At 39.8% G+C, this 20,602-nt stretch overlaps 1 protein-coding gene across 1 annotated transcript in view; it reads right to left on the bottom strand.

Moving 5' to 3' along the window:
* Positions 1 to 12,234, bottom strand: part of LRRC72 (leucine rich repeat containing 72) — a 38,797-nt gene extending 26,563 nt beyond the window's left edge. Inside the window, exons 1-3 of the mRNA XM_023639321.2 lie at positions 11,982 to 12,234; positions 6,163 to 6,236; positions 1,530 to 1,599 (exon numbers count right to left, since the gene is read on the bottom strand). Of these exons, the coding sequence (XP_023495089.1) occupies positions 1,530 to 1,599; positions 6,163 to 6,236; positions 11,982 to 12,107 (270 nt within the window). The 5' untranslated portion in view covers positions 12,108 to 12,234. The remainder of the gene's footprint in view (positions 1 to 1,529; positions 1,600 to 6,162; positions 6,237 to 11,981) is intronic.
* Positions 12,235 to 20,602: the final 8,368 nt, after the last annotated feature.

The raw sequence follows: 20,602 nt of genomic DNA, 5'->3' as shown, positions 1-20,602 counted from the left end.
GCTGACTGGGGCCTTGAAGGTTTTCGTGTTTGTTCTCCAAGAAATTATTTCAAGTTTATAAGACTCATGCTTACACTTAATACTAGAAGCACTTTCATTTTCCACTTAGTTAAACAACAACAAAAACCCCCCTGAAAATGCAATGTAACATTGAAATACTTTCATAAACATGGCTGCTTAAAGATTCAATGCTGTGAATGTGGACTACTGCTTGACGAGAAGACTACTGCTGAAAATTCAAATTTATTTTTGAATCAGCTAGTGCTTGAAAGTCTAAATTCAAAATATTAGGATTGGATTATCAGTTTATAATGGACAAAATACAAGCTGTTGGAAAGGGAAATTTTTGAAAATTGAGAATAATTTACTGACTACTGAACTGTAATGACTGTTTGGGTTTGGATTTTAGTTCAGTCCTGCTCTTCGACCTGAAGAGAACTTGGGGCCCCAGTCAGGCCCCATTATGGGGAGCTGGTGAGAGGACAGTGCCTCCTAAACCCTAGCCTCTGAGAGAAGCTTCAAGGGCTACATTCAGTGACCTCAAGGAGTGTCCCCACAGTTGGAGACATGGTGGCTTAGTGCCTGGCACTTTCTGAGAAGCTGGATCAGTCTGGGTAGCAACTAGGAGGTAACCAAGCCCCTTGGCCTCTGATAGTGGGACGAAGGTTGTGACTTCTGGGAACTGCATGCAGGACCATTGGAACAATGGGGATCTGGGGCACTTTGCGAAGCATCCTGCCCAAGAAGGTAGTTTTCCATGGCTGGGAGACCCTCAGTTGTAAGTACCACCAGGATAAAAGGGGAGGGGAGGTCAGGAGTGGCCAGCGAAGAGGAATGAGAGTTGGAGAAACTTCACAAGGGAGCTTCTGAATAACACATTAAGAGAAAAAAGTCAACTCTGAACATCTGTTAGTACCAGAGGGTGCAAATCAAATAAAACCTTTGTTTCTCCCTCGCCTTTCCTCTACCTCCACACCTTCCCATTCCATACCAACCCTGGAGAAGGCTGGGGTGGAGGTGAGAGAGAAAGAAAACGACTAACCACACCTCCCTAGCTAATAAAGATGGCAGGTGGCCATCAGCCATTAGCTGTAGCTGGAGAAGGGAGGGGAGGTAGGGGGATGTCTCATTTATGAATCAAGATTGAAAGTTGATAAATGGATTTGCCTAGACATTCTCAGTTCTGAACTGGAACTACGACTATGACTCAAATGGACTGTAAGATTTGAGCTACATAAGAGAGCTGAGAACTATCACGAGATGGACGAAGTTTTCTTCCAGAACTCTGGGAAGGAGTAGCCTCCACTGAGCAGTTTTGACAGCACATGAAAGATAAAAGTCAAGTTGAAGTCTGATCACAGCTCACAAATTGTGCTATTCAATATACTAATTTAAATATATATGTTTCTTACCTAAATTTAAATTGGGAGCATAAATATTAACACTTTTAAAGATTAGCTCTATTAAAAACATGAAATTAAGATAGTAATTTAATTATAGAGCTACTTAAAGATAAAATATAATACTACCTTGTTATGATGTAGCCATAAGTATTTTAATTTTTTAAACCTAGAAAGATCAATGACCTCTGTCAGTTCCCTGGAAAGGAAAAAAAAAAGTGAACATTAGCAACGATTAATTCACCCGGTAAGGCGGGTTATATAGTATGACTTTGGTGTAACTGGAAAGGCCTCTCTCTTTGTCCTTTCAAAATTGTTGGCACACTTACGTGCTCATTTCCGAAATCATTAAAACTTCATTCATTTGGATTAAGACTTTTGTCAGCCCATTAAAGCAAATACTTAAAGGGGATCATTTTTTCACGTTAGTGGAAGTTTACACCTCATTATGACTGAATGTATTGGGACCTCAATTAAAAAATGATCTTACTGGGGAGAGAGTGGAGGGAAAAAAGTAAGCGCAGAACATACTGGACTTTCAAGTACTTTTGGGAAACATCATTTGCTCCTGTTTCATGTCCGCAGACTTCTGGCTTTGACATTGTCCAGACTGGATTTAAGACATGGAAATTTTGGTTCCCCAAGAGACAGAGACTGGGTAAAGGGTTTTCTTCTGCCTTTGTTGTTTATTAAATATGGGGTCAAAATATTGCCCATTCTTTTTGAACTTGCAGGACTCTAGCTGCCCAAGCAGTCCTGAGCCTTTTTATTGAAGTAGCTCACCCAACAAAGGGACAGACAAGGGGTGGGAGGAGAGCTGTCAGCAAAGAGGGTAAAGCCTCTGAGGGTAGCTGGCCCTTTGACTGCTGTGGGCTGGAATATTCAGATCTCTTTTATTTCTCAGGGCGGGAATCATGGGCTTGGAGCAGATATGTATATATCTATGCTTCCACTTATCAAACACTTACAGAACATGCACTCTGTGCCAGGCCCTTCTCTAAGCACTTTAAAAATGCTAATGTTAATGAATATTACGTATGTTAACTCATTTGTGGCAACATCCTTTCACAGTCATTTTTAACCTTGGGATACGGAGGGACTAACATTTTTCTAATTTTTATGAAAGCAAACATTTTTTAAATGATGCAAACAACATTTCTAAACAAGAGAAACGTTTCCTACCAATTTTTATATTGAAAAACTTCAAACAGAGAAGTTGAAGGACTAGTACAATGAATGCTTGCACAGCTCTCCTAATTTCTAACACTTCGCCACACTCAGGCTCATTCTCTGTCCATCTAGTACATCTATTTATGGTTGATGATTTTCTTGGTGCATCATTTGAAAATAAGTTGAAGGCATTATTGCAGTGCCTACACTCCTAAATACTTCATGTGCACATCCCTCAAATCAGGACATTCTCCTGCACAACCACAATGCCCTTATCACACCTAAGAAAATGAAATAGAATTCAATAATACCATCTAATATACTATTCATATTCGGATTGTCCCTGTTGCCCCTACATTTCTTTGATAGTTTGTTTTTTTAAATCCTGAATGCCATCAATTCCTGCCTTGCATTTTCAGTTGGTATAGCTCGTTAGTCTTCTTAAACTTAGAATAGTCACCTTCTCTCTTTTTTTTCCCTTAACACTGACTTTTGGGAGAGTCCAGGACAGTTGTCTGATGGAATGTCTTACATTCTTTTTTTTTTTTTTTTGAGGAAGATTAGCTCTGAGCTAACTACTGCCAGTCCTCCTCTTTTTTGCTGAGAAAGCCTGGTCCTGAGCTAACATTCATGCCCATCCTCCTCTACTTTATATGTGGGATGCCTACCACAGCATGGCCTGCCAAGTGGTGCCATATCCGCACCCGGGATCCGAACCGGCGAACCCCGGGCCACCGAGAAGCAGAACGTGCGAACTTAACCGGTGTGCCACCAGGCCAGCCCCTGTCTCACATTCTTGATTTGTCTGACTGCTTCCTCATGATGAAATTCAAGGTAGATCATTTTTCACTTACAAAGGTCGTAATTGCTACATCACATCAGGAGGCAATGATGCCACTTGGTCCCAGTCTTAGCGAAGCTAAGTTCAGTCATTTGGTTAAGGCTGTATCTCCATTGTACAAGCACAGATTTAATCATGGAAAAGTAACATGTGGGGCAGAACTCTGAGACTACTTGTATATCTTGTTCCCCCAAAACTATTTATTCAATGGCTTTGGCTTCGATTGATGTTCCTTACCTGAATCAGTAGATTTGGGAATATAAAATGGTGATTTTCTAATGCTCTCATTCTTTTTACATTCATTAGCTGATATTCTGTAAGGAACATTTGCCCCTCCCCTTTCTTTCTCTCATTCACTCTCTTCCCCATCCTTCTTTGATTTGAAGAGTTTTTTCTTAATCCTTTTTCAATCTTTTTTTTTTCTTGAATTCTCAAATTATCCCAAACAGAAGACTTTTCAAGCAGACTACCTCATCCTTTTGACATGCACCACTAGTCTTTGAGCACGTCCCTAGCACAGCAAAATATTCCAGGCTTCTCCAAAGCAACTTCTAACAGGAGATTTGCACACATAATGCCTTCTCACGCCTCAGTGCAGACACGTAGCCTATTTCTGGGAAGAAGCATTGGACCCTGGTGCGTCTACTCTATTGCATTAGGCAATAATAATAGTAGGTTAGCTTCATCTGTTCCCATGAAACATAAAACAATCATTACATCGTAGGAGAGAAACTCAAACCCCACTTAGAAAAGTTATTTTAATACATTAATACTTGAAAATATCAACTGTGTCAAATTATTGTCATTAATTTTCTTGTACTAGTAGTATTGATGCTGAATTTTCAGCTATTCGATAATGTAACAAAGTGATTCATTTTTAAGAGGACTTTAACTCAAGTCAGGAGGGTTGATTCAGCCCATAAACCTGTCCTAAGTCAATAATGGGCTGTTACATTTAAGGTGAGGTCAGCAGAAGACAATGAGAGGAAATTCCACTACTAATGATGGCAATGACTTGTGCTGACAATAATCTGTCAACACTGTTGTCACAGTATATGTTCTCTGTGATTACTCAAGGAGACATTGATAACATGCTTTCCATTTTCCAAGTTCAACAGAGATTTAGGAAAATAACTATTTACGCAGTTTATTGGCATCTGGAGTGAAAACATTTTTTTGGTACCCAGATGGATTAAATGCTAACTTAGTATTCTTAGGATATAAAATGCATTGTCCTTTAGTTGAGAAGACCACTAATTACCCTCTGTCAGAGGATCAATATTTCTCATTTTTTCTAGAGTTTTAAAGCTTTTCTTATCGTTCTCTGCTTACCCTTATGATCAATAACATACAGTTGTTAAAATCATGAAAGGCTTAGAGATTCAATCTTTAGACCACACGAACTATTTGTTTATCATTATAGTAAAACTAATTGATCTATAGAAAGTTTCAGAACATGACCTTAAGGTGTGTCAGAATTATCTACCCCACCTGTTCCATTCTAAAATATGTATTTTCAAAAACCTTAAATTGATCAGCTATTTATTTTCTTAGTACCAAGAGATTCAGGACCATTATAAAAATAAATATTTTTCTCTGCACTAATAAACTAAAAATAAATATTTATATATAACAACAGAAATATATTTATTAATAAATGATTTCCTGAAATCACCAGAGAGAGAGTGACTAATATCATTGATAAAGTAGGACCTTTTCTTTAAAAAGTAGCTGGGTTCCAAAGATTACATATGAGTAGAAATATGTCAAGCCTATATTAAAATAATACATAGAATTCACAGAGATTAAAAAGCAAGAAGTGGGGGGAAAGAAGAGTAGGAATAGGTCATTGTTATTGAAATGTAAACTGTGGCTGCACAGGTGTCACGTGGCCAGTGAAAACTGTGGTGTCAAAGTCCAGCCCAACTCATCACTTCCTCTTACATCTGAGCTCTATCTCAGGCACCGTGAGTGCTCTGCAGCAGAAGAACCCACTTTGCTGTCTGCCACCTTGGGAAGTTGAGTGGTATTAAAGGGGGTTGCTACATGAGAGAGAGGTCCTCCTGCCTTTCAGTAAAATTAGGATAGTGGCTGTTAGCTAGTGGTTATAACACGGTAGGAGTTGTTATTATTATAGCATAGGGGTATCATGAGTCATTAGTCTCTAATAGTAATAATATTGACTGTCCTGACACTCATTGAGTGTTTACTGTATACCAGGCCCTCCCCTACCTTCTACTAACTCATCTAATCTTCACAATAACCCTGTGAAGCAGGTCATATTGTTATTGCAGGCAACAGGGTTGCCACATAAAATACAGAATATCCAGTTACATGTGAATTTCAGAGAAACAACAAATGTCCTAATGTGATATGGGACATATTTATACTAAAAAAAAAAGAAATTATATTCATTTGTTTCTCCGAATTTACATGTAACTGGACATTCTCTATTTTTATTTGCTAAACCTGAGAACCCTGACAGGGAGATTTATGACAAGCCCAAGATCACTCAACAAGAAGAGAAAGAGCTGGGATTCAAACTCAGCCTGGCTTCATAATCTTTGTTTTATCCATGTCAATATCGTGCCTCTCCAGTAGAAACTGGTGACGTCAATGAGTGCTAAAGTAATTAGAGCGTGGTACTGGCCTCTCCAGTCCTTGAGGGGGAAAACAATGGAAAAGAACATTTGAAATCTATGAAACATTGTAATATGATGCTCTTCTATTTCTTACATAGAGTACACTTACTTTTGAGAAAGGAACAGCTCAAAGACATCAGCATCCCTCTTGTGGCCACATATCTTTAGTTGATCTTCAACTGCCTGATAACATATAATTAATCTGTCAAGCCACATTCCACTGAGCAAAAATACTGAGACATTTGCAGTCAATAACAATAACGTCTACCAGAAGATCAAAAGAAAGGTGAATATGAAGGCAGCCACTCTAAACTGATAAATTCCAACACTACAATTATATATTATTTAATCATTTTTGTGGTTGAATTTCATTATCCTTAATCCTGGGCACAGATGTATAAATAATTTTTAATCAAAAAGAAAAAATGTGTATGTGTACTTATACACTAAAATCAAGTTTTCAATTCAATTACCAGAATAATTTGGTTTTTAAATGTTTTTAAATGTTCCTTTGAACACCAAGAATTCATATTTGGTAGATTTTCAATATTTACAGAAAGCACTCAGTATCCAGGTTGGAGGTAGAGGGAGCAGGATATGATGTACGTTATCATTCAGGAGCTTGGCACCTTGTAAGTTCTCAATAAATGTCAGGCAAATGAATGGAAGAGTAAGTAAATATCATTTCCCTTTCTTTGCAAAGGAACAATGTCTTCATTTTTCCTGAGTTACTATACTTGCATCATGGGAAGTTTTGGTGGAGAAGCAGCGATTTTTATTCCCATAGGCTTTGTTTTGAAAATACAAATCCAGCAACAGTTATTTAAGTGGTTTGCTTTTTCTTCTTAAAGCTCCTTTGCTAAATTACAAAATAACATTTAAGGCCACATGGCCTAAGATGATATGGAAAAAATAAAGCCCATCTATAATTTGCCATGAAAGGTAAAGCTAACAAGACACAAGGAAAGTGGAAAGTGTAATTGTTGCACTTCTGAAATCTGACAAACATTGTAATTATCAGAGTCAAAACAATCACCAAACTTGAGCTGGGATTTGTTGTGGATGGTGAGGTTGTAATGTCAGCAAGTGATTTATGAAATTTTAGCAATGGTTTTGTTGTTCAGCAGAGGACTTTAAGAAGAGTGAGATTTAATGGGATGAACAAATATCTAAAGAGAGGAAGGCAGATATGCAGGGATGGAGAGCAGCTGCTAATTTCTATCCCAAACTTCCTTCGTTACCTTGTTACACAAGCTGGATCTTGGGGTTTGGAGACTCCATTGGCTCAGGTGTGGGCATTCCATCAGGGTATTTTGTGACCCTGATAAGCTAGCTGAATCTGGGACTTGGGAAAACCCATAGATCAGACTTAGGCATCTGCATCTGGGTATTTGAACTTAAACATCTAAACTATCAGCTTCTACTACACACAGTCAGTCACAACTTTGCCAAAGTGTTTGGGAAGTGAAAGCCCAGCCAAAGTAGAATTAAAATTTTGCAGCTATCTGTTAAAATTATAAGTGTGCTTTTAACTTGATCCTGCCATTCCACATCTAGCACTCAGAAATACACCAGTACATACACAGACATACAAAATGTGAATATTATTGCTTATTTCAGCATACATTGTCTGTAGCTGTGAAATATGCCCCAATAATTGGAATATGGGTTAAATTAGGATGTAACTTCACAATAGAATACTGTGCAGTAGCTTAAAAATATGGAGAGATGGATATCTGTACATATAAAGATATCCAAAATATATTTCTAAGTAAAAATGCCATTGGCAGTATAATACATGTAAATGTAACAATATTTTTGTTACCAATGACGTATATATGCACACACTCCAAATTGTTAACTAAAGTTATCACTTGAGATCATGGGGCAGTTTCACTTTCTAAGCAATATATTTGTGCTTGTGTGTGAGGGAGATTGTCGCTGAGCTAACATTTGTGCCAATCTTCCTCTATTTTACATGGGATGCCGCCACAGCTTGTCTTGACAAGCAGTGCTATGTCCACACCTGGGATCCGAACCTGCGAACCCCAAGCGCCAAAGTGGAGCACGGGAACCTAACCAGTATGCCACCAGGCCCACTATAATACATTTTTAAATAATGTTTGAATATTATATAATATGCATACATTAATTTAGTAATCAGAAATTAGTGTACCTTTTGAAAATTTTAGCCATGAAATGAATATTTAAGAATTTAAGTCAAATTTTGAAAATTAAGAGATGAAAAGGGAAATTGAAACTATCAGCATACTATGTAAATCACTGGTGCAATTAATTATTTATTTACACAGTTTTTTTATCATTGTATGTTTCTTTCCAACCAAAAATTTCGTGTGACTCTGGTAACAAATATTAATGTCAAAGTGCCGAAGAACACAAAAACGTGCCAAGAAGTTTCAGGTTTCAGTGACTCTGTGGTGGAGGAGTTCCAGTTCCCAGTGAACACACAACTTCACTAGAAGCAGAGACCTTTCATCTAAAGAAGCACAACAACCATTCTTTCCTTGAACTGTTTTTTCTATTGTGGTAAAATATACATAATATAGAATTTACTATTTTAAGTGTACAGTTCTGTGGCATTAAGTACATTTACAATGTTGTGCGACCATCACCACCATCCATTTCCAGAATGTTTTCATCTTCCCCAAATGAAACTCTGTACCCATTAAACACTAACTTGCCATTTCCCCCCTCCCCTTTCCCTAGCAACCACCCTTCTATGTTCTGTCTTTATAATTTTGACTACTCTATATAACTCATATAAATGGAATCATACATTTGTCCTTTTGTGACTAGCTTATTTCACTTAGCATAACGTCTTCAAGAATCATCCATGTTGTAGCGTGTGTCAGAATTTCCTTCTTTTTTTACGGCGAATACTATTTCATTGTATGTATATATCACATTTGGTTTTTCCATGTATCCATTGATGGACACTTGGATAGCTTCCACCTTTTGTGTTTTGTGAATAAGGCTGCTATGAACATGGGTGTACAAATATCTGTTTGAGTCCCTGCTTTCACTTTGTTTAAGTGTATACTCAGAAGTGGAATTGCTGGATCATAAGGTAACTCTATGTTTATTTTTTGAGAAATCACCATACCATTTTCCACAGCAGCTGCACACAACAGCATTCTTTACAATGAGCATTTTTTAAACAGTGGGTCCGAACAGATCATTCAGTCACTTATTGAGCCACAAACTACTGAGTGCTTAGTTCAGGCTGTGACTAGTTTAGTCTGTGACTAGCTAGTAAATATAGCAATAAATGAGGTAAGGTGCCTGCTCTCTATGAGCAAACCTTTCAGTAGGAGAAGTAAGGGATGTATGATGCTGTAAAAGAAGGTCGCAAGCGTTCAGGGCTATGAGAAGGGAAAATATGCTTTGGTGAATTCAAAGGAAGAAGAAATTACTATCAGCCTGGGAACGCTGAGAAGATTTCAGAGCCGGATTGACAGTTGGGCTGGGCCTGAAAGGATGGGGAGAAATTAGAAACAGAATATTGACAGATGGATGGATGATTTAGTCCGAGGGGAGTGAGTACACAGAAGAGAAGGCGGGGAGAAAGCGTGGGGTGTGTAGGCTGTACAGACTGTGGCTGCAGTGAAAGACAGGTGGAAGGCAACTGTGAAAAATAAATTAAGAAAGGTGAATTGGAGCCATATTATTTGTGCCAACTCTGAAATTTAGGCTCAGAAGAGTGCACTTAATGTTCAGACAAAACTTTTATAGGCCCTGAGAACTCTAACTCAAAATTACATATTTTATGTAATCTGTAATTTAAAATTAATTTTATATGATATATACATATATATGCACATATATGTATACTAACTACATGGTAAAATCAGTGCAAGAAACTCCAACAAAGTTCTGATTTTTCTCATTACAATTACATCAGAGCTTTTAAGCCACATCCAACATCAAGTGATTTTAAAGACATTTTTCCTCCTTCTTTTTTGGTGCCCTGGCTTTGTTGGTACTGTAGGAGAATGGGCTTAATAACTATTGGGTAACTCAGCATTGGACTCAATCCTGGGGCAATAGGTATTACAGGATTTTTAAACTGCGGAAAAGATGTGGCAAAGTGAGGCGTCAGGAAGCTGACTCCAGCCACAACATGTATGATGGCCTGAGGTGCTGAGGGAACTGCAGGCAGGAAGCAAGGCTGCCTCTGGAAAATCAGAGCAAGAGCTGTTGAGCCTGCCCCAGGATCGTGGCAAGAGGGAATGAGCAGTGAACAGATGTGGCATGCAGTGTGCAGAGAGAACTGATGGGAACTGGCAAGAAACAGGAGGCTGGGGCTGGCTCCGTGGCTGAGTGGTTAAGTTCGCTCACTCCGCTCTGGCGGCCCAGGGTTCGGATCCTGGGTGCGGACATGGCACCGCTGGTCAGGCCACGTTGAGGCGGCATCCCACATCCCACAACTAGAAGGACCTGCAACGAAGATATACAACTGTGTACGGGGGGGGGGGGGGGGGGGGGGGGGGGCGGTTGGGGAGATAAACAGAAAAAAAAAAAAAGATTGGCAACAGTTGTTAGCCCAGGTGCCAATCTTTAAGAAAAAAAAAGAAACTGGAGGCAGAGAACAAGGGCAGGCAAAGTCACGGGGGAGGATGAAAAATGCGATGACTTGATGATGAGAAAGGTGACTGGAAGGGAAGATGACTTTGAGAAATGCTGAAATTGAGACGCTGGTGGGACACGCCGGTCAAGGTGCAGAAAGCTGCAAGTGGGAAAGCAAGTCTCACCAGGCGTGTCAGGGTGGGGCTGTGCAGCCGGGTGAGTCAGGTCAGCGCAGAGGAGAGAGTGGGACCCAGGTAAGATCTTCGTGAAGTGTCTACATTTAGAAAGGGGAAGCGGAAACCAAGCTGGGAAAGGAGACAGGGGAGGGATGGTCGTAAAATTAGGAGGAGACACACAAGGACAGTGGGAGAGAGCAGATTTCCAGAAGGTGGAATCTGAATCTGCAGTGTTGCTTGGGCGTTAGAGGAGATTACTCAAAAACGCTGTTGAATTTGGAAGGCAATTTCAGTTGCCTGATCAGGGGGAAAAGTCAGATTTCAAATTAACTGACAAAACAGGAAAATAAAAACAATCCAACACAGTGTTGGGGTGTGGACAGTTCTAGTGTGGGGAGATTAGAGCAGCTCTCTCCACTGCCGGATGCCTTAGGATCCAGATAAAACAGAAAAAAGTCTTTGAAAATTGTGAGACTATTAAATCCCAGAAGAATGAAGTCTGTATTAAAGTCTATAGAAAAAAATATCCTCTCTTTGACGATTTATGTACTGCAATGACCGATAAATTCCTATACCCGCACGCAACACGCATGCTCCCAGGTTAGCCGGGACTCGGTGTGAATAACCTTGAGTTCATTACAGCGCTCTCAGCCTATTAATCATCGCCGCCCCAAGCCTTTCCAGACAAGTCCGAGAACCCTAGAACACTTTGCTAGCTCCTATGCTGCACAATTCTGACATTTTTTCCCACTCAAGTATTCTTTAAACCTTTATCTTAACTGCCCTCAACTCTGCTTGTATTGTTCGTCGAAGAAACTTTCCTCCTCAGTGTCAATGTGCACTTTAAGGGAAAATTTCAGGGTTATACATATCTATCGTTGAGTCAAAATTCCAAATTTATGGCTTTATTACCTAATCTCTAAACTGCCAGAGTTGTACATGCAGCAGAGGCTAAGTGAGAAAAGGTCCGTATAAGGCTGTCAGTGTGGATCAGGGGCAGCCCCAAACACCACCCAAGAGACAGACTTCTGGCCCCAGCGGAGGGTCGGGGTCCGCTGCGGTTCCACCCTTTCCTGCCCTAACCCCAGGGGCCGCCTCCTGCGGGCTGGCGTCTTGGGTCAGGGACCCTGAGGGCTCCTGGTCTGGGGAAGAGGGCGCCGCTTACCCTGCGGCTGATCTCCAGAGCAGCTGCCGACGCCCTCGCTGAACCCTTCTCGTGTCGGAAGGCGCGGGGCAAATGGTTCGGGTCCCAGGTCATCAGGACCCCGGGGCCGCCAGCGTCACCTGTCATCGACCCAGCCTGGGCCGCGGCTCATTGTTCTTATGTTACAAACAGTTACCGCAAACTCGCCGACTAAAAGCCAATCCAGACCAGCGAAGATTTGAAGCTCAACCCTGACTTCTGTGACGTTTGCACGGGTGGCCCTGCACCCGCCGTGTCGTCCCTCGGACGCGCTTGCGTTTCCCCTGCGCGGGGTGTGGCGGGCCGTGAATGCCAGTGATGGGGTCACCAGCTATGCCAGAGTGGGTCAGAGGACCCCAGCGGCAGTAACCCAGTAACAATCATTTCTCTGATTTGAGATCTAAATATCAGAAAATTTGGGTTTCTGAAAATTAGATGTCTCTGGCGACCAGGGTCCACATGTAGAGGGTGGGAGTGAAGCAGTGACCTGCGGAGTCCTAGCGGAGCTTGGGGCCAAAGGGAAAAAATGAGCACTGCTGATCCTGTCTTTATTTAAAATTTTGGCATTGTGTTCATCATGGATGCTTTTGCATTACTTTTGATTTTCTAAAATAAAAGAAAGTATTGCATAAAATATAAATTTTGACTGGTGAGTTTTGGGTGTCCATTAAATTTTTGTACTAAGGCCAATGCCTCACTTGGCTCACCCTAGACCCAGTCCTGGCATGGAGATAAAGGAGGTGGCATCAAGAAACACCAAGATTCCAGGTGCGCAGAAAAATACAACTCTTTGCTGACCTTATTGGCCAAGAATAAGTACATATTGGTTCAGTAGCTGAGAAGTCCTTCTTCTGGCAGAAAATGGGTAAGTTGAGCCACTATTTGGCCAGTCTTTTCCAATCTTGAAGGCTTTTTTCTAAATTGATGTATCCCCTAGTTCTATTGGAACCTGTTGCATAGACGAATGATCTTAGTTTGATGAGCTTGGTTCCCTTTAGCCTGGGAAAGTTTAGAGGCAGGATTCTGAGTATGCCATCAGCCATCTTCTGCCAGGGCCTAACACATTGCATTCCGTAAATGTTGATTCAGTTGGAATAAGTTGGTTTCTTGAGTCCAAATTTGAATTTGAAATCTCAGAATTAAATGTAGCTTTTTGAAATGGGTCAGGCTCAGGCTACTTGTATTACAAAAAGTGCTGATGTTAGAATGAAGCATTAAAAAATGTCTCAGTGGAGAAATCAAGCACATGCTATTTTAGTACTTCTAAAAAGTATTTACAGCCCAGCCCTGGTGGCCTAGTGGTTAAGTTCCATGTGCTCTGCTTCAGTGACTGGGGTTCGATTCCTGGGTGCAGACCTATGCCACTTGTTTGTCAGTGGCCATGCTGTGACAGTGACCCACATACAAAAAGAGGAAGATTGGCAGCTGATGTTAGCTTAGGGCAAATCTTCCTTACCAAAAAAAAAAAAAAAAAAGGAAACAAGGGCCTGGCCTGGTAGCATAGTGGTTAAGTTTACATGCTCCACTTCGGCAGCCTGGGATTTGCCAGTTCAGGTCCTGGGCAAGGACCTACACACTATTTATCAAGCCATGCTGTGGAGGGCAGCCTATGTATAAAATAGAGGAAGATGGGCACAGATGTTAGCTCAGGGCCAATCTTCCTCAGCAAAAAGAGGAGGATAGGCAGCAGATGTTAGCTCAGAGCTAATCCTCCTCAAAAAAAAAGTATTTGGGCCTGGTGGATGTGGGTAGGTAAAAATCCTCCAAGTTATCGTGGAAGGAGTAATCATCTGAGAACTATTGTTTAAATGGTTTTTATATCAGAAATAAAAATCAGTTGAGAGGAATGGTCCACTAAGACAATGTATAAAATAATTTACTGACCTCTTGTCTCCCATTTTTGCTGCTACTGTATGTTATAGCATTTCAGATATCATTCATGAATATACTACATAGAAAAATGGAAATGCATACTACTACTTCAATGTTGCACAATACACAAACGTGAGTTTTGGAACCCTATGCAAAATACTTTTAGAGAGCATCTTACAGAAGTAACCTACTAACCAGTTAATGTCTACTAAAAAACAAATTGAAAAATTTTATCCTCGATTTAGTGTTTAAATCTTTTTACCTTACACTGATTAAGAAGAGAAGAACAAATTTTAAAAACCCAGCTCTGTTCTTAGGAAAGGAACTCAGAAACTCATTTATTATAAAGTCTTAATGTGTTCCCTCTTCAAGAAAAATTTACAATTTAACTAATCAAGAGGACTAAAATGATGCAAATTTAAGTATGGAATGTGAAAGATGCAGGTTAGTGAAGGCACTTCTTGGATAAAAGTTCCTTCCTTCACATCCTCGTGTTGGTGACATAAAATTTTTACAGAAGTAGCCCTAGCAGAGGGAACAGAGAGAATTTTTACCTCCATGTAATCGGATTATAGCCTGAGGAATCCACCCTGAAATTTTAAAAATTCATGTAAAATGTAAATTCTCCTTTACAATCAATCTTGTTTTAATATAAAAATAAAGTGGTTCCCCCTAACTCCCCTCCAATCTTTGAGTCATATTTACATTGAAGCAAGGCACCCTGTGTTTATCCTGTGGCTTTCCCTCCCTGGCACGCTGCCATTGCCTGCAGGGGTACGCATACCCCAGTTTGAAAGCTCTATCATATCATGTCTGTGGGTTTGAATAAGAAGAAAGAGCCTGTGCTCCAAGTCAGGGCATGTGGAGTTTAGTGTCAGCTCTGACGTTAACTAATTGTTGGCCACCTTTGAGTCAGTTAATGTCTCTGGGCCTCAGTTTCTTCAACAGTAGAATGAAGAAGTTGGAAGTTTACCTCAAAAATCTATTATTTAATTACACTCTCCTAGATAGGTAGTATGTATCGTTGACAGAGTAAAAGATTCTTGTTGAGATGTTGACATGTAATTGTTTTTTAAGAACAATTCTTCAGTGGAAGATGTGTGAGAAAAAAAATTATGCATGTGATGGCTATCATTAAAGCTACATAATTTGAAAAATTCTCTTCCTAATTTTGTCTTGAACAGTTTCAGTGATCAGTCTGGATGTTATCTTTCTGAGTGACTAAAAATTACTTATTAGATAAAATAATCATTATCAGCCATTTTCTATTGTGTAGAATGAGCATAGAATGAGCAATGTGTCTCCCACAATCAAATCGTATTCTTATGTGCAGTCAAATGCTCTCTACCCCTGAGCCATAGCCTCTCTTATTCTTATACATACAAAAAGATATATTTTTTTATGGTGTTTGATGACCAGAGCATCCACATTTTCATTGTTATAAGTTTAGGTAAAATAGCATACCATTTTAATTGACTGATGTGGGTTTTTGCTCGTTTATACAAAATGAAAATGACTATAGAATGTTGAGAATTCACGGAATTCTCCGTGAGTCTTTCATGTTACTGCATGTCTTATGAGAAGAGGCACTGACTCTCTTTGTTCAGGACTATAAAGGATATTTGTATAGTGAGCAGCCTTGGAAGATAGAGATAGTGTCTTAGTGTCTATCTCTATTTGTCATTGTTGTTGTTGTTTTTACTGTGCAGCATGATAAAGATAATGTCTCTCTCCCTTATAATAAAGATAAAGTCAGGCAGGCTTACTAAATATAAAAGATTTTGGTTCCCTAGGCTCAAGGTTCCTCTCCTATGACACAACCCACTTATGAGGCCACATCACCTGGACACATTGCCTTCTGGGAATGGTGGCTAAGGGAATTGTGGCTATGCTGTTACTGTGAGTAATAAACTGTCCTTAGTCTCTGAATCAGAAGTCTCAAATCATCTTCTATCATCTATGAAACTGTGGCTAGCTAACTTTTGCTTCTGCTTGTGTAAGTTTTTTTTTAATGGAATGCATCCATATAGTTTGTTTTTAAGCTTTCATATTTCTCCTTACCATCTTAGGAACTTCCATCTTTTAAAGTGAGCTTTTGAATTGAATTATTGCATTATGTTCCATTGTAATGTATCTTATGGTTTATTTACTCATTACTCTATTGATGGACATTTATGTTGTCCAGTTTTTTGCTGTGATAAACAGTGGTGTAATACATGTCTTTGTGCTCCTGGGTTAGTGTTCCATTAGCTGAAATTCCTTGATGGTATTAATGAATCATGTATAAGAATATCCCTTTCTCTATAGGATGATATCAATCTTGTTGAATTTTGCCAATCTAATTGGAGAAAAATTTTATCTCAATATTTTCATTTGTATTTATTTAGTGAAGTTGGTCATTTGTATTTTTTCTGTAAATTGTTTCATATTAATTGATTAACTTTTAATAAGCAAATGCCAATGACTGAAGCCCTACAAGCAAGATCTGTAAAGAGTTTCCCAGAGGTTTCCTGAAGTCACCAATGCGTTGCCTCAAGTCATCTTGTAGCATCCTGGAAAGCTGTCTTCCTTTGCTCTCCTCTCCCTGGCTAATGCCTGTTGTCCTTCAGACTATTTAAATAAATTTCATTTCTCTATCTCCAGAGTACCCTTTTGCTGATCTCCAGGTCCATGCCCAGAATGCCATCACCTGATGCTCTAAGTGTTGCCATTTTTGAGTTATTAGAGTGGTGGCGAGTTCTAAGCTAATAGAGGAAGCATCAGTCTCTCCCCAACCCCGTGGCACACTTTGTTATCAGGTTCTGAAGGAACATTACTCACCTGTAGTATTTCTTAAACTTTTTCAGGAAGACAGGCATTTTCATTTCTTCCTTACCTACCTTGTTTTCTCTCAAAATTCACACACAATCTCCCAAATACCTACCTGTATAGGAACAGGAAGTGGTTCAGGTTTGGAAATGTTCCTATACTGTCTGGAAAAGCTAGAAACCTCTAGACAAAGCCCCAGCTTAACCAAATCATATAATTTTCAATTACAAACCTGTGTCTGCTTCAATGGGATTTTACATTTTCTCCCAAGATCAGTGGGCCCCCATGTCTAAGCTCTGTCGTTCCTCCAAAATATCTACCCATTGACTATCCCTTGGGCCTAGGGGAGCACATGCCCATCAGGGTCCTAGATATAGAGCATGAAAAAGATGAGGAGGCAAGAACTCCTGGTGAGTCCATCCGCTTGTCCCACCATGGAGTGGGCAGGAATGGCGGGGGACAAGTCCAGAGGAAGACCTGAGCAGGGCCCTCTAAATCATGGAGACTAGGACTAAAGACTTCTTTCCTGAAATTAGAAATGATACTTGGTGGAATAGTAATACAAGTCATAAAATTAATTTCCAATTTAGGATTTCGTTGTGTGATGTTATTGAAAATAATAATCTTTGCCTCATTTGGCTCAGTTTAGACTTAATGAATTGTTGATAAAGAGATGTTTATCCTAAGCTGGCAGAGAAGTCTTGTTAATGCTAGCAGGAATGCTGCATTTTTATCACACATATGATATAACAATCAGGCATTTGAGGCATAAATTCTCTCTCTATCTAAATGTGTGCATATGTATACTTGTGTATGTATATTTATATATATATATGCATCTACACACATAAGTATGTGTGTATGCATGTACATATGCATGCATTCATATACATGTGCATACATGCGCGCACACACATATGTAATAGGCAAACTCTACAATGCCTGTTTCTGGTTTTCACATCCTTGTATAATCTATTCCCTTGCTTCACGTGTGGGCTGGACTTAGGGACTCACTTATAATGAACAGACTATGGCAGAAGGGTGGGATATCACTTCTGAGAGTAGGTTACAAAAAGACTGTGGCTTCTGTCTTATTCTCCAGCTTACTCTGAGCTGCCATGTTGTGAGCTGACCTATAGGGAGGCCCATATGGCAAGATATTGATGTCTCTAGCCAACAGCCAGAGAGGCCCTGATACCAATGGCCATTGAGTCAGCTTGGAAGTAGATCTCCCCAGTGGAGCCTTGAGATGATTATAGCCTGTGCCTGGATGGCAGCCTTCTGGGAGACTCTTAGCCAGAGGCACACAAGTGAGTGGCACCCAGATTCCTGACACTCAGAAATGGAGATAATAAAATATTTGTTGTTTTAAGCTGCTAAATCTTGAGGTAATTTGTTATACAGCAATAGATAACTAGTTATACATATATATTGTTATGTATTATATATATACTATGCATACATATATATATAAATTTAAATTAAAAACACACAAAAGACCAATAAAGGTACATTTCTCTGGTATAACTCATTCCTTCTGAGAAGAATTCTTGTCTCTATCATCATATGCAGTAAAAATTTGACAAACTTCCCATTCTGATAATTTCCAGATTAATATTTAAATCTGGAAAGACAGATTTACTCTTGAAATGTTATCTACTTGCAACCACATGTTTAAATGTAAAAATAAATTCAACTCTTTCATCTTAATAGACAATAATTTAGTTGGAGGATAACTTTAAAAGGATTTATGTTAAACTACAACTTAATCCAAATTGAGTGTTGACTTAAAAAAAAACATGCTTTGCCAGAATGAACACTATTGCCAGGTCAATAAATGTTTCTCTCATCTTCTTATGAAAAGTTTTTCAAGTGTGCTATGTATTTTAAAAAAAAAAAAACAATGAGGCAGTGTAAAGCACTATTATTTTTGTCAAATTTGGGGTGTTATCTTGGGGCTCACTTTCACCTCTATCAACATATTGGTTTCTCTGAGATTCTAATTCAAGTGTGTGAAACTGCTGGGATTTTCTTCTCCACACTCCCATAAGTTTTTAGGTAAATTTCAGAATGAAGACCCATCTTGGAATTCATTTTCCTTTCTGGCCTGGGTGAGTTTTGCAGAAGATCGCTGTTGGCAGTGGCATCTAGGATTCTCAGGGACGAATTCTTTGTTGCTCTTATCTACACACTACAGTGGCAATGAGAGACTCCCAAACTAGCTCCAGGAAGCCTGGGTTACCATGTGTAGCCAGACTTGGGCCATCCAGCCATTTAAAGTGCTCTTCTCACTGCCTGAGGAAGCTATTTTAGATGACCTGACATCCTCATTTATTCATTCATTCAGTCAGTCAGGCGCTGAAATTGACTAAGTCCATACCAAAAACCGCACCCTCTGAAAGGGACTGGGGTGTATGACCAAGACATTCTTCAAGGAATGGAAGTTAGGAAGCAAATAGCATGGGTGCCCATAGCTTTAAACATCCTTTAATTGTATTTGGTTCTGCTTGATATTGGCTGGCATTCAAATGAATCGTTAAATATGTTACTGTTATTTACTTAGAGCCTGAAGTGTTTCAACTACCTTCGTACATAATCCCAAACTCTCTTCTTGACCATATTAACTGTGTACTCTTTATGGCCTTTATTCAGCAGCTAGGTTCTTATTAACGATGCTTTCATTACCACCTTTTCACACAAAGCAAATAGGAGAGAAAGTTTCAATAATCATTTTAATTAGACACACTACATGTTGGAAAGTAGTTAGGAAGAAATGTTTTTCAGAAAAAGTACAAAGGCCTTGAGAGATTTGTATACTGCAAGTTTAATGCTTCTAAAGTTTTAGAAAACAATTTTCACTTCTTGAATTCGTTTTAGATTATAGTAAAGATAGAAAATTTATTTTCACAATTAGGGTACACTTTCCAAGAAGCTTGGTGGTTTTGCATAAATTTGGCTAGGAAAGATAGATTCACAGCAATGTCAGCCTCTGCCCACTTCTTTCCCCTTTGCCTAGTGATCTGGATAGGGCAGTAAGAAGCAGAAATGAAGCTGAAGGCCACTTGCTCCCTACCACTTGTATAGGGGATGGCTGTGGGTGGCTTTTTCAGGCACGGGCTATTGGAAACAGGTGGGGGATAAAAGAGAGAGAGTGAGAGACAGAGAATAAAACAAATAGGAGGAGAAAGAGAAAAAGGGAAGAAAAAGAGAAGAGAAGAAACAGAGGGTGAAGAGAAGAGAGGAGAAAAGAAACACAGAGAAAGAGGTGAGAGAGGAAGGAAGGAGAAGCAAAGGAAAGAGGCATACTGTGATTTTGCCTTTTGATCACGCTCATCTTTTGAAAAGCGTTGTCCTTCTTTGGAAGCATTGTGTCATCCCCAATCCTGTGGCCCAGTGAGGCTGATAATCATATCTCTCCAAACTCCTGCCACTAAGGGCAGGCATAGGATCCAAGCCAGGCTAAGCAGAGTAATTCCCCCTGGAAGTTTCAAGTTGGAACTGAGGAAAAGGAGGAGTCCATTCCTTGGAGCGAAGCTGTGTGGGATAAGACCTAAAATTAATATTGTGTGTGCCTTAATATCTGAAACGGGGAGGGCCTCAGATGACCTAACTGCAAGTTCCGCTCCCTACTCTGCTCCCACAGATAAGGTCACCTAGCCAGCAACCCTCCTTATCAAACAGACCAAATACAATGGCTGCTTATCTCCGTATAGCAGGTCTCAGTTCCCTGCCAGCCTGTGGAATTATTCAAACAATCCAATCCATCCTTGTGTGGGAATCAAGGCACCCTACCCTCTTATTACTACAAAGCCTGCCTCCCACAGCCCCTGTTGTTCACTCTGTTCAGGGTGCAGCCCCTGTGTGGTCCTGCATGGCATGCAGTATCCTCCTTCCCTGGGCTGTGAGCATAGGTGATGAATAAA

Source organism: Equus caballus, chromosome 4, assembly GCF_041296265.1.
Source record: "Equus caballus isolate H_3958 breed thoroughbred chromosome 4, TB-T2T, whole genome shotgun sequence".
Lineage (NCBI taxonomy): Eukaryota > Metazoa > Chordata > Mammalia > Perissodactyla > Equidae > Equus > Equus caballus.
Note: the sequence above shows the minus strand (reverse complement) of the source record. Positions and strands in the feature narration are given on the sequence as shown.